This window comes from Rhipicephalus sanguineus, chromosome 6 (genome assembly GCF_013339695.2).
Source record: "Rhipicephalus sanguineus isolate Rsan-2018 chromosome 6, BIME_Rsan_1.4, whole genome shotgun sequence".
Lineage (NCBI taxonomy): Eukaryota > Metazoa > Arthropoda > Arachnida > Ixodida > Ixodidae > Rhipicephalus > Rhipicephalus sanguineus.
In genome coordinates, this window is record NC_051181.1 from 15,766,315 (window position 1) to 15,779,542 (window position 13,228).

Genomic DNA, 13,228 nt, shown 5'->3' on the forward strand with positions numbered 1-13,228 from the left:
CAGGATTAGATAGGTGGTTATTTACAACGACGTTTTGTGATCGATTAGTAAGGAACTCGGTTATCCATTTTAAGACGGTGGGATGTAAATTTAGTCGGGCAAGTTTAGCAAGCAATCGTTGGTGAGGCACCTTATCAAACGCTTTAGCGTAATCAAGAAAAATAGTGTCAGTCTGCACGTTAGTATCGAGATTGGCATGAATGTCATGTAAGAAAGCTGCCAGCTGCGTTTCACACGACAACCCCTTGCGGAAGCCGTGTTGTGAAGGATGAAAGAAGTGATTGATGTCAAGAAAATTTATTACGTGTGAGTAGATGACATGCTCCATGATTTTGCAGGGGACGCTTGTTAGTGAGATTGGGCGGTAGTTTAGTGGAGAGTTTTTATCACCTGACTTGTAGACCGGAACGACCTTCCCTATCTTCCAGCCACATGGAATGTCTCCTGAAGAAAGTGACTGTGAAAATATTAAGGCAAGAAAAAGTGAGGCGCTTTCTTTCACGTTTTTTAGGATTTTGGAGTTAATTCCATCTATGCCAGCAGATGATGACAGTTTCATTTTTTCTATTACGGCCATGATTCCGTTCGCACAAAAATTGATTGCTGGCATTTCAGGAATATGATTGAAGCGAAGCGAAGGTATGCGGGAATGTATGTTTGGTTCTTCAGTAAACACAGTAGCAAATGTAGTATTGAACATATTCGCACAATCCTCGTCAGTGACCGCCTCTCCAGAATCATTGGTTAGTACAGGTCCACGCGGTGTGTCAGCCCTAAGTGTTTTCCAAAACTGTCTGGGGTTAGTTTGCAATAGCTTCGGTAAGTGTGTACTATAAAATGAGTCCTTCGCTTGACGTAGGGCTACGAGATAACCGCGGTCAGCCTCACAATACCTGTCCCATGCATCTGGTTGTCCTGTACGTTTGGCAGATCGGAATAGGCGTTTCTTTTTATTTTCAAGGCGTTTTAAATTTTTCGTAAACCATGGTTTATGGCAAGTGGTTGTGAAGCTAACTTCGGGTATAAATTTATCGGTTAACTCTGTCAGCTTACCGCTAAAGCGTATCCAATTCATATCCACTGTATGTTGATGCAATGTTTCCTGAAATGTGGGGAAGAATTCGCTGAGACCTTCGTTGATTGCCTCATAATCACCTCTGTCATACAGATGAATAGTTTTCTTGCTGGTTTCTCGTTTGAGTGCTTCAAAAGAAAAAGTAGCATGAATTGTCTTATGGTCGCTGATTTCCTGTAAGTAGTGAATGTGTGACAGGCTTTCGGGATTGTTCGTTAGTATCAGATCCAGGATATTGGCTGTATCTTGCGAAACACGTGTTGGTTCCGTGACAAGTTGGCTCATGTTGAAGTTCAGGCACATATCAAGGAAAGCATTGGCTTCGCCTACACCTGTCGATGAATGCAAATTGTTAGTACACCAGTCTATTTGTGGGAAATTGAAATCGCCGAACAAAAGTATGTGTGCGCTTGGATGGGCAGACGTGAGCTGGCACATGACCTGATTAAGTTGGTTGCAAAACTCGGAAGTAGCGCGGGGTGGTCGGTAACAAACGCCTAGTAATATGGACTGAGGACGTGCCTGAATAAGTACCCATAGCATTTCTAGTTGCGTCTTAGCATTTATCACTGAGCAGGATAATTGCTCGTGAATAGCGATCAGTACACCGCCACCGCGAGTGGACACGCGGTCATTTCGGTACAAGCGGAAGTGTGGTAATTCTGACAAAACCTCATCATCACTGATGTCATCAGTCAGCCATGTCTCGGTTAGTATCAGTACATTGCTTTCAGAGGATAATACAGTACTTGATATGGGTTCCCGCTTGGGAAGAAAACTACGAATATTAGTGTAAACAGTAGAAAGTAAAAGAGTTGCAACGATGGCAAGAAAGATGGTTGTGTAATCTCTTTCACCAGGTGAGGTTGTAGGTAATACAGACGTGTTGCACATGCGTTGCGAGGTTTCTTGGTTGAATGATTTTCTTCAATGAAGTCACCGTCGCTACTTCAAGCGGTGATTGCGTCTGCCTCTTCCTCGTGTCCCGTTCTTTTGCTGGCTTTCGTCAAGTATCATGAACCAACTGGCCCAGATCTCAACTCTTCAGCTAGGTTAACATGAGAGTAAATTTTTTTCTCGGCTGGACGTAGTAAAAAAATGCATGGTTGATCCCTCCGTCATAGGAATCGGAATAACACGAAAGTAAAGCGTGCCCTTATAGAAGTAACTGAATGCTTACTGTAATTGATATAAGAGAGTTTGCATAATGTATATTGATGTCTGGCAGCTAATGGCATCGTTTAACGTGTATGCACCCACTTTGATGATTAGTGTTCCATCTCCATCCCGACGACTAACGTCCATGTTAAATAATTAAACAAACCCTTGTGGTAGCTGTAGTAGTTAACGATGAAAGCGTAGTCACAGAACGAGGTGTGATAGCCAGAAAGCGTCGCATATTGGACGCAGTACTTGGTCGCGGCATGTTAAAATGTGATTGAACACCACGGCCGGACTAGAGGGAAACGCAAAGCGCGTCGTGCCGCCTCGGTAGCCCGGCCTCGATTTTTCTCGGGGCGAGCGCGTCAGCGTGGAACGCGGTGTTACAGCCAGGTGAGGCAGGCGCGCGTCGCAGAGCTATTTTTAGGGGCGAAGCTCCTTAAAGCGGCACCCGTTCGTCCATCGTAGTGCGTAACCAGTCGTAACGCTAGTACCAGATCTTGACCTCCAAGGTGGTGCCGGTGGGAGATTTCTCCTGTGCGTTGTTGAACAATAAAAAATTCGCAGCGTGCGCGTTAACTAAAAGCCCAATTGTTCTGTCTCTCATTCCCCATTAGCAGCCATTGGCATGTTCCAGTAGGAAACTTCCCATTAGCAGCCATTGTTTACCTCCAAGGTAGTGCCTGGTGAGATTTCTCCTGTGCGAGATTAAACAATAAAAATTTTGTTCAAAACGCCGTTGATTGATGAAATAAACCAACGAAAGACGCCAGATGTTTTCTAAAAGCAAAACGAAAAGACGCCAGCTGCTTAACGAAAGACGCCACATGTTTTCTAAAGCACTGGTTTTCTAAACAATGAAAATTCACAGCGTACATGTAAAATTAAAGTGAGCTGCAAGTCGTCATAACTCTCATCGAACCTTTAGTATAAACGCGCCCGATCTCACGTCGGTGATGATGTACTGGGCAGAATTCACGGAAGATTCACGGTTTACCGATGAACCTCCGCAGCTTCGCCCACTCATCATCATTCACTCCGTGGATATGCTGTGATATTTTTTGTTTGTATTAGCGTGATGCTATGAGCGAGGCCGACGCTTTTACTACGCTTGGGCAAAGGTCGCCACATCGCGGTGTGTTAAGGCATTTATAAAATTGACCTTCTATTGGAAACGCGCAGAACGGGACGGAAGCGTAACGCGTTGCAGGTGCTAGTCGCGGAGGCCGCAGCAATGAAGAATTATTTTACCTTACCACTCCCAGAGGTCAACACCACCCAGCCGACAGGGAGAGTGGTAGATATAAAAGGCGCGTTTGTAAAGACTCCAGAGTCTGTGACCGTGGCGTAGTGGATAGCGTGCCTGGCATCTGTTGTTCCGGACTGAGCGGTCGTGGGTTCGATGCCCGTTGACGGTACCCTTTTTTCTTTGCCATCTGATCGTGTATATTTTTTCGATGTCATTTCCGTGACGGAAATGCGTCACTGAAGTCTTGGTGGACCCCGGCATAACACTTTCGTGTTAAAAGAAAACAGAAAAGGGAATGTTTTACGAGTTATTTTTGTTTAGTGTGTACTGCGAATGAATGTGTATTCGCCTTCTCGCTCTTTTCCCTATAGTCAGACTGGGGTGGATTGCGCAATACACCCGGTACCGCATTACGCTATGAAAGACAAGAATACGCTATTTTCGACTGCAGGCCACGCCAAAATGTGAGGAGCATAATAAGTCTATATCATTGTTTACAAGTGGCAGTCGCAGATTTTTAAAACGTGAAAGGTTCGCTAAAACACAACCCCTGACAAAAGTAAACATCACTTTATTTGGTATGCATCTGTACAGGCCCCTTCGCATTCCGGTAGCTTCACCCAGGAAAGATAAGGGTGGGAGGCACAATAAGGGATGTCTTTAAGGAGAGGGTGGAATATAAGACGTCATTGCGTTCACACTGGGAAGGAAGGAAAATACTCGTGTGCAAGCATTCAGGAAGGCTGGCAGCCGCTGAAGACACGCGAACGGCTCAGGAAACCTCGCCGAGGCACACCGGCTCCACAGCTCTCGTCCGTTCGCTGCCGCAGCTCTGCGTCACAGATGAATATTCGTAGACAGTTTTATCACTAAATGCAGACTCAGCAGCAGCCATCATTTAGCCGACACAAACCAACATTAGCCACCGCTAATGAGTGATGGTTGTATGTAAGTAAATGCTATAGTCAAAGCGGTGGGACTTGGTGAAACCAACTGCAGAGCCTTGCGCAACTACTCCTATTTCAATTAGAAACGTAAACCATCTTCTATTACAAAGCGCAGGTCTTAGAGATAAAGGAAGACACTGCTTTCCAAACAAAAACACAAGATGAAGGAATGCGTGTTTCCAACATCTCGCCGCAATAAATCGCAACACCGGACATGACTAACTCCGGTTGGTAGAGGCAACATCAATTGCCACCGCACTGCCTCATACTGCTTGTCACGGATCTCCGGACAACAGTCGGCCAGAAAGAACGGACGAGACGAGAGCTTTAGACACACCTATTTTAATTACACAAAAAAAAACACGTTATTACCCAAAACCACTGCAAACATGTAAAAAAAAGTCGCACCTCCCCGAAGGGGATCGTGAGGAAATGCGAATGCATTTGGGTGCACCAGATGGGTGTGCGATTAATTAATGAAGAGAGACGAGGAGAGAGAGTGTGCACGTAGAAGCGTAATGCTCGAGTTGCATTGTGTTACACTTCGTCCTAGTGGTATCGTTGCTGCGAGAGATTCGACTTCACCGACTTCCATCGCTATCAAGACACCAAAGCGCGCGCTCCCTGCATGATATATATAGATCCGAGCACGGAGAGGAGGAGCGCCCGAGCTCTCTCTCCGCCGAGCGAGCTCCGCGATGCGAGCGCCCTCACCGGGTACACTCCTCCTCTCCCTTACCCTCCGCTGCTCCACGATGCGAGCGCCATCCACGGTGTAAGAATATACTCAGGTGATGACACTCTTCCCCCAACGCATGGGAAACCGCAATCCACGCGCGTCCAGATAATGTTCGGGTTCTTATCAGATAACTTGCAGTTTCATCGGCGCCGTCTTGGAGGGCGCTACGAAAAGCGGGGCAGTCGTCTCCATAGCAACGCGCATGCTGCTGATAACGTTCATATTTTTGTGCCAGTTTGCTGGATAATGTGCATCCGCCAAGCGGCGTCGAGGGGCGAAATCGAGAGAGCAACAGGAGAGGGCACGGCGAGCGCGGCGGCGATGACGTAGCACCACCGTGATTCGGCTACTCGCGGGCGCTCTCCGCCTCCAGCCATTAGATGGCGCGCCGCTCAACGGACCGACGACCGAACATTTTCTGGCCGCTTAGGCGAGCGCAGTGTCAACACCTGAATATTCTTACACCGTGGCGCCATCACACGCCCGCGCGCTCCTCCTCTACCTCTCCCTCCGCCGCTCACCACCTGCTCCAGTTGCTAGGCGCGGCGCAGCTGTTGCTAGGGGCGAGGAGGAGCGCGCCCGGAAACATAACACCTGTGCGCACGCCGGCCAGGCATTCGCATTTAAAACACCGGCACTAAATAAAGCTAAAAGAAGAAGAACAAGTGCAGGAAACCTCTCATCGTGTATCGGCGTCCTATGCCGATACACGATGAGGCGAGGCATTTCGGGAGCATAGGCGCTGAGGTCGGCATCCGAGTCGATGCCGCAGGCTTGACCGGTTGCAGAAGGCGAGCTGGCGTTGTGGTTGAAGCTGGAAGGCTCGGAGTTCAATGACCTCAGCGTCGACTTGCGCTGGTCAGCATTTCCCGGGAACAGGACTGGCTCAGGCGAGGCCTATGGAGCGGTGCCGTAGGACGAAGCGCTCGGGACACAAGCCGATGATGCTCTCTGGCCGCTGGAGGTGTTCGTGACAGCCATCCAGTTCCTAGGACGGGTCCTTGAACGGCCGGTGACTAGGGTGCGATGCCGCAGAGCGATGGACAACGAGACTACGGTGCGATGCAGTAGAACAAAGGGGGCAGGAGCACCCGGAGCGAAAGCCGGCGACGCCCACCTCACGCGCTCACGATCGAACACCCAGGGCCCCCCTGCCCACGTAACCTTCTCTTTTTATATCGTCTACTTCTTCATCTTTCTCTTCTTCTAGACATGCGGTTGTGCGTCAGGCTACGCTTGACGTCTTCCTTCCACCACATTTTCTTTGTCACCTCCTTCAATGGCCCCCTTCAAGAGTTTTCTCCAGAAGGAAACTGCTTCGAACTTCCGATATCTTCACACGAGTAACAATCCTATCTTTTGCACGATCTGTCTTGAGCTAGCACTATAACACCACCACACTCCTAATAAGCTTATCACTGAGCAGTTTCAGGGACACTTGACCAAAACACTAGAATCACGCTCAGTTTGCATTGTTCAAAATAACTTTGTAAGCACACATTGGTTAAGTCAACACTGAACTAGGTTTGCTCTATGCACATCATCACAATTCCTTTAGTGCATGCCAACCAATATAAGCGTTCAAGCTTAAGTCTTCTCTTTCGCGCCTTGTGCGCCTTACGCGACTTTCTTCGGCGTTCTCTTACTGCGCGCCGTTGCGAACGCCCAGTACAACCCCTGCTCCTTCTCTAAGTCATCGAACGCCTCATCCACACAACTCTTCTATGATGTGTACTAGCTACACGTCCCCGGCTGAGGATTTGCGCATCTCTTTTGACATTCGGGTATCTGTGATTAATTTTCGGGGTGGTTTTCGTTCTAGAATGCTTTAACTGAGCAACACCGTCAGTATCAGCCAAGCAAATGAATCTCACGCTCTGCCGTACTACTATCTCTTGCGTATGCCCTGTTCTTTTCTCTTCAAGTCGCGTTCCTTTCAGCGAACTGCTACTCTCGATTTCTGCGACTCCAGTCAAAGCAGCGACCGTTTCTTGAGGTCCCTGATCACCATCTTCGGCGTGCCGTTGACTACCAACTTCATTACTGGATCTACAAGCCACATCTGAGTCCACTTCTTTGGTATTGCTAATTACTAGTCCATTTTCTTTCATACAGCTCCCATGCTCGCTAGTCATTTCTTCTACCGAATCAAAGCTCTGAACATTAGGCTCACCTAATTCCCGCAGGAAATCCACCTTTGGAATTCCTATGTTATCATCTGTGGCCTTTGCCAACCTCATTTTGTGCTCCCCACCTTGACCTAAGGCTGTCCGCTCACACCAATGAAAGTAAACATCCAGGTCTTCTCGTCTGTCGCCTAAAGGAGCCATCACTTTTCTGGGACAGGCTCGCGTCGATCTTGGAGGTTCTGTCTCTGCTATGGAGACCCTATCATATGTGCTCCTCTAACTACCTCGCTGTTTCCGCAGAATGAACTCCTTCTCGCGCCTCTCCTCGCGTGCCTGCGCTCGCTCATCTCTCAGCCTCTTTTCCTCGCGATCATAGAGGCTTCTTCACCCGACAACCCAAGCTTTACTGCTAACTCTAAAATCTTCGTCCATCATCCCTGCCGAACAAAAATCCGTGAGGTCCACAACAAAAAATAAGAAAAAGGATCATGGCAGGCTCGCCACTTATTTTTGTCACGGATATCCTGAAAACAGTCGGCCAGAAAGAACGGACGAGACGAGAGCGTTAGACACACCTATGTTATTTACACACAAAAAGAAAAGAAAACACGTTATTACCCAAAACCACTGCAAACGTATAAAAAAATACCGGCACTAAATAAACAAAAATTACACCATCTCCCGCTAAAGGGGACCATGAGGCGATGCGAAGCCGGAGCACTTGCACGATCGCGTTCCGTTGGCGTTCGTTGGGCATGCTACCGACCTCGCGTCGTGGAACGCGAAGAGGGACGCTACGCGCGTCGTATCTTCCATCTAGCCTGGCCGTTAATTCTCACAGGGCGAGCGGGGAACGCGGTCGACAGGCGGGCGAGAGGGGGGCAGCGTAGGAGAGGAGAGAGATGGGGAGGGGACGCGCATGCGCTCGAGCTCATCGCGGCGTTGCGCAGGAGAGAATTTCGGCATGTCTAGCCCGCGTTTCAGAGGAAGAGTGGAAAGGGGGAGGGGAAGTGGAGAGGGAAAGTGAAGAGGGGTATGGGAAAGGGGAGGGGAGAGGGAAATTGGAGGGGAATGGGAGAGGGTGAGTGGAGAGGGGTATGGGAGAGGGGGAGGGGATAGGGAAAGTGGAGAGGGGGAATTGTGAGGGGAAGTGGAGAGAAGGTGTGTGGGGAGGGTATGCGCATGCGCAGTAAGGGTGGTCACGCCGCACACCACCACCACCGGATTGAGCTCCGCCTTAAAATACTTCGCATCTAAAAGCTAAAACGTCTTCCTAGACGTTTTCCTTTTCTTCTACCACATTTTCTTTGTCACCTATATGTGACACTGCTGAAGTTGCCTTGGTGGAGGTTATGCCCACAATATTTTAAACTGCTGCAGCCCTGAGCGCATGCTACAAAACTAAATTAAAACGCAAAGACCAACTATTTGGTGAATCCCTGGTCAACTATCGCTTATCAGGGACGACGGCGCTCCGTTGCCGTGCGCCGCCATAACAAATGCTGACGCTCTGTCAACACGGCTTTTTCAATCGAGGCACGGTTGATATCGCTGCAATACGAAATACGAATAAAAGCACGTGACTGTGCAGGAGCGCAGTCACGTGCTTTTATTTCATATCTCGTGGGTTTTCTTTAAACGGCATTTAAAACGACTCTGCAGCATGTGCACTGCAACAAAAACTTGAATTGGTCGTTTTGGAATGCAACGTAACGAAATGCACTTGGCCCTAACGTGAATGTTAAACGTTTTACATAATTGATCTTAGCTAATGAACCAAGTAAGCGCCATATAAAAATACCCGACAAAGCGCCACATGACGACAAACCCCATGCCGTTGATTTCACTCAGGCGGTTAACCAATTTTTTTAAAATCGGTTATTGTCACGTGAAACACCCTCTATATCAGGGGTCTCAAACACGCGGCGGAACCTTTTGCTAGTGGCCCGGCCAGCACATGAATGCTTTCGCCCCATATTTATTTTTTTTTATTTTCTTCATAGGCATGTTTATAAGCTACATAGACGTCACTGATCTCAAACATTTTTAAAGACGATAGTCTTTCTTGGGATACTTAAACGGAGAAATTTTGGTCTGTCTGTCTTTCTGTTTGTCGGCACGTCACTCGATTCAGCCACTCGGCCAATGTTGAACTACTTGCCCAAGGGCCAGCCATCTTGAACGGCTGACTAGGTTCATACTTGTGTACATTGTCGATCGAAAAGCAAACATTACGCATATCTGAGGCGCAACAACAATAGGTAAGTATTAGGTGGTGTGTTCCTTTAATAGAAAATGCATACAGACGTAATTCTAAAGACCCTAGTTTCTTAAGCTGCGCTAAAAATGCGACTGCGCTGAAACTTGTCTTCCTCCGTGCCCTTTGCACGAGATTGTCGTGTTTCGGTTTCCGTTCTGTATTGCACTGTACGAATGCCATGGGGCGCCGCTCTGGCATTCCTGTTGTACCCAGGCGACGTGTAAATATAAGAATGTGTGGAGAGTACTCGTTGAGTGCGGAAGTTTCTTCTGCTTCAGCGCTTCGCGCCAAACCGCGTGTTCGGGCTGGCTGGCGTCCCCGCCGGTCGCGTTGGTCACCGCCGGTCTTCGCCTGCTGCTGCGCCGGAACTACCAGCCCGCAACACAGCACTCATGTTTCCCGACGTATTGCCAGATGGCGTCCATATCTCACGCAGCGCCTCTTCTATCGTCTTTAGACGACATTTGCAGCGAAGCACGCAGATACGCGGCCAATTTTTTTTAATGTGGATTCCCATGCGGTCACAACTGTGCAACAAACACTGCATACTTCAGAAGAGGCGTCCAGATTTTAGTCATTCTGAAGATCGGTATTGAATTTCTTAATTTTTTCACAACACATTACACGATTGCCAGGGCCCAGAAACAAAAGGCGAAAGGACACGCCTGATTTGCATCCCAGTGCCATATGTACAGGGTCGACCACATCTAAGCTGAACACCTCATTAGTATTCAAGACCTCATTGAAGCTGTTGTTTAATACATAATTCGGAAAATCATTACTGTGTTTGTCGACACCATGATTAGACGTTCTATAACGGGCATTGCGCCCGTGAAGTATAAGAAATGTTCTAGTTTTACCGGTTTGAATACTAATGAGGTGTTCAGCTTGGATGTGGTCGACCCTGTACACTACAAGCACAGCCACACAGGTGAAGTAATCATAACACGATTACAGTACAAAACGAACGGCATGCAGCAACTTGCATACATTAGAATACCAAGATAATGAAAACAACTTTACATACTAAGGTCTATAAACTAACGCTGCAAACTCAACACAAACAATATTACAACTTATGAATACATTACAGAATAAGCCGATTCAGAAATGTCACATTACCATAAGAGAAAACAGCAAGAAAGGCTGCAAACAATACAGAAACAACATTTTTGATCGCTTTCTAAACGTAAAGAGGGCTGTAGTTTTCTAATTATGAATGATTGTTCAACAAATTGGGAACCTGCCATTTTAGTAACCAAGTGGCATAACTTAGTTTTGCTGGTATGCTAAAAAAAAAGGTCTGGTTCTGAACGAATATGCAGCTTTAAAACCGTAAATGGAAAAGAAATTATCACGATATGTTTTGGATTCCAGGAAGGCAATTTCAGAGAATCTTTGGTAATTGAGACAATTACACTGTCTTGTTTAAAATATGAAGCACGTAGTGACACACTGTGAATAAGAATGCCTTCTTCTGCATAGAGTTCCAAGTTAGTTTTAGATGTCACACCCCTTTATCTCTTAGAAACGGTAATGTAAACGAGAGAGAATGAAAGCAAAATACAACTGACTATTTAGTTTTATCGGTAATAATGCACGATATCTATTCAACATACCAAGTGATTGCGCTATATTTCGCTTGATAAAGTTAACGTGCCAAGTCGAGCGCATGTTTTCGTTAAAGAAAACACCGAGAGACTTATGCTCCCTAACCCTTTCCAACGGTTGAGACTCGACTTATTAATTGGATTAACAATTTTGCTTTGTTTTTTAATTAAGCAGTAGCTGATTTGCACTTAGCCAAAGAGAGATAGATTACTTAGCCAGGTGATGATTACTGGAACCAGCGATGATATGTTTGCGGACGAGAAGAAAACGTTGGTATTGTCTGTGTATAAAACTGTGTCAGGTGTGTTCGGAGTATTCACAATATAACTAATGTACAGGTGCCCATAAAATAATTCGGAGCGCCGGACCGGTGGCAGCTCGTGGACGGAAAGCACCGGTGAAAAAGTAGTGGCCTGCGCTTGCGCGATATCACTAGCTACCTCGCCTCGCTCCCCACTGCATGCAACTTTGCCTTGCTCCAAAATAATAGAGTTGGGTACCTTCTAGATATACACAAGGGGGCAGTGCGGAAGCGGTTTCTAAAACGCTCTGTGCGCGCTTCTGCATGCGGTGGAGTATACGCGCGCGTACATGCACGTCAATGGGCATCGGCGGTTTTCAAGGCGAAAGGCCTAACTGGCTTAATAGTCGCGGATTGTGACCATCCAGGCATGCGCAGTCGACAAGACTTGCGGTAGCGAAAATCAGAAAGCAGCATACTGCACCTCCATCGCTCAGTAAGGCATGTAAAAGTGAATTAAGCACCATGCAATTAATGAGTCCCAAGACTAATTAAAATAATTAGGGTGAATCGCACGACCAAAATACGGGAATCACATGACACCTTTATTACAGCGTGCTAAAGTGCATTACTAAGTAAATAAAAGTAATTACCAAAAATTAAATGTAATTAAGGGCTGCGAAGAGTAATACAGACTATACCACAGTAATACAGACCCTCCATGATTAATTCGAGACTCCGTGAAAAGACGGGTCCCACCAAATTAAATCTAATTAGAAGTTCATTAATTAACAAGAGTTCAATAACTAAAAGTTATTTACGTTCATACGCCACAAGGATTACGCGTGCGTTGAGCGATTAGGCTGCAAGAGCGCGAGAATGCTATTGGCCTCGATCGAGATCGAATAGAGTCGCCACCTGGCGGTGAGCGGATGAAACCCTGTATTGTGGATGCTCCTTGCGTCATCTGCTAGCCACACCTTGTTCGCATAGAAGGGTATCGGCTTGGGCTAGTTGGTATGTCATGACGAATTGTATAGCGCAAACGGGGTACTTGGACAGACAGAGAAAACGAGGACAGGCGCTTTCTCTGTCTGTCCAAGTACCCCGTTTGCGCTATACAATTCGTCTTGTTCGCATGTGTGCGAACGTCATGTAGGCCTTCAGATGGCAGCTTATTATACCGTTGTGTTAGCACAGCATCAAATGCTTGTACGTATGCCTACACGATATACGCAAGCATTTCACCTTCCGATGCTTGTATTCATTCTAATAAGCGCGTGCATGAACGTGTCGGTATGGCGCTAGGTGTAATCATCGTACCGTACATTCGCCAAAATCATTTCAATGTGGGTGCCACTTTGTCGTTCAAGCACATCACGAAAGAAGTACTAAATGTCCAAGTGTGGATACAGAATTTTAGCGACACTTATCGTGAAGTGTTGGCGATTTCGAAATCCTTGTGATACCGCAAAGCATGAACTAGTGCCTGCAAAGGCCGGTTAGAAGTAAAAAAGACCTCAAGCCACGCACTCTATAGTGGTACACGTATTCATGCAAACAGAAAAGTTGAGTGCACAATGTTCTACTTCAACTAATTACGCGGAAATGTAGGCTTCTTTTTTTTGTAGCTGCTGGAGGAATAAGTAAATACTTAATTGGCTCAATCGCGCAACACCATTTATATTGCAGTATAGGCAGAACACAAGCTAAACACGTACAAATAAAACAAGAAAAGACATCGAGCACAGTGCAAAACACGACTGTCACCGAAGGCCAGCACCGCAGTGATTCACAGATTGCGCCTCTCTCACGC

At 46.9% G+C, this 13,228-nt stretch overlaps 1 protein-coding gene across 6 annotated transcripts in view; it reads right to left on the reverse strand.

Moving 5' to 3' along the window:
• Window positions 1-4,036: 4,036 nt before the first annotated feature.
• LOC119397111 (serine/threonine-protein kinase STK11) overlaps window positions 4,037-13,228 on the reverse strand; it is a 336,048-nt gene continuing 326,856 nt past the window's right edge. For all 6 annotated transcript variants that reach the window (XM_049416704.1, XM_049416705.1, XM_049416701.1 and 3 more), the window contains one exon: window positions 4,037-4,317. In XM_049416704.1, coding sequence (XP_049272661.1) covers window positions 4,220-4,317 — 98 coding nt within the window. In that variant the 3' untranslated portion in view covers window positions 4,037-4,219. The remainder of the gene's footprint in view (window positions 4,318-13,228) is intronic.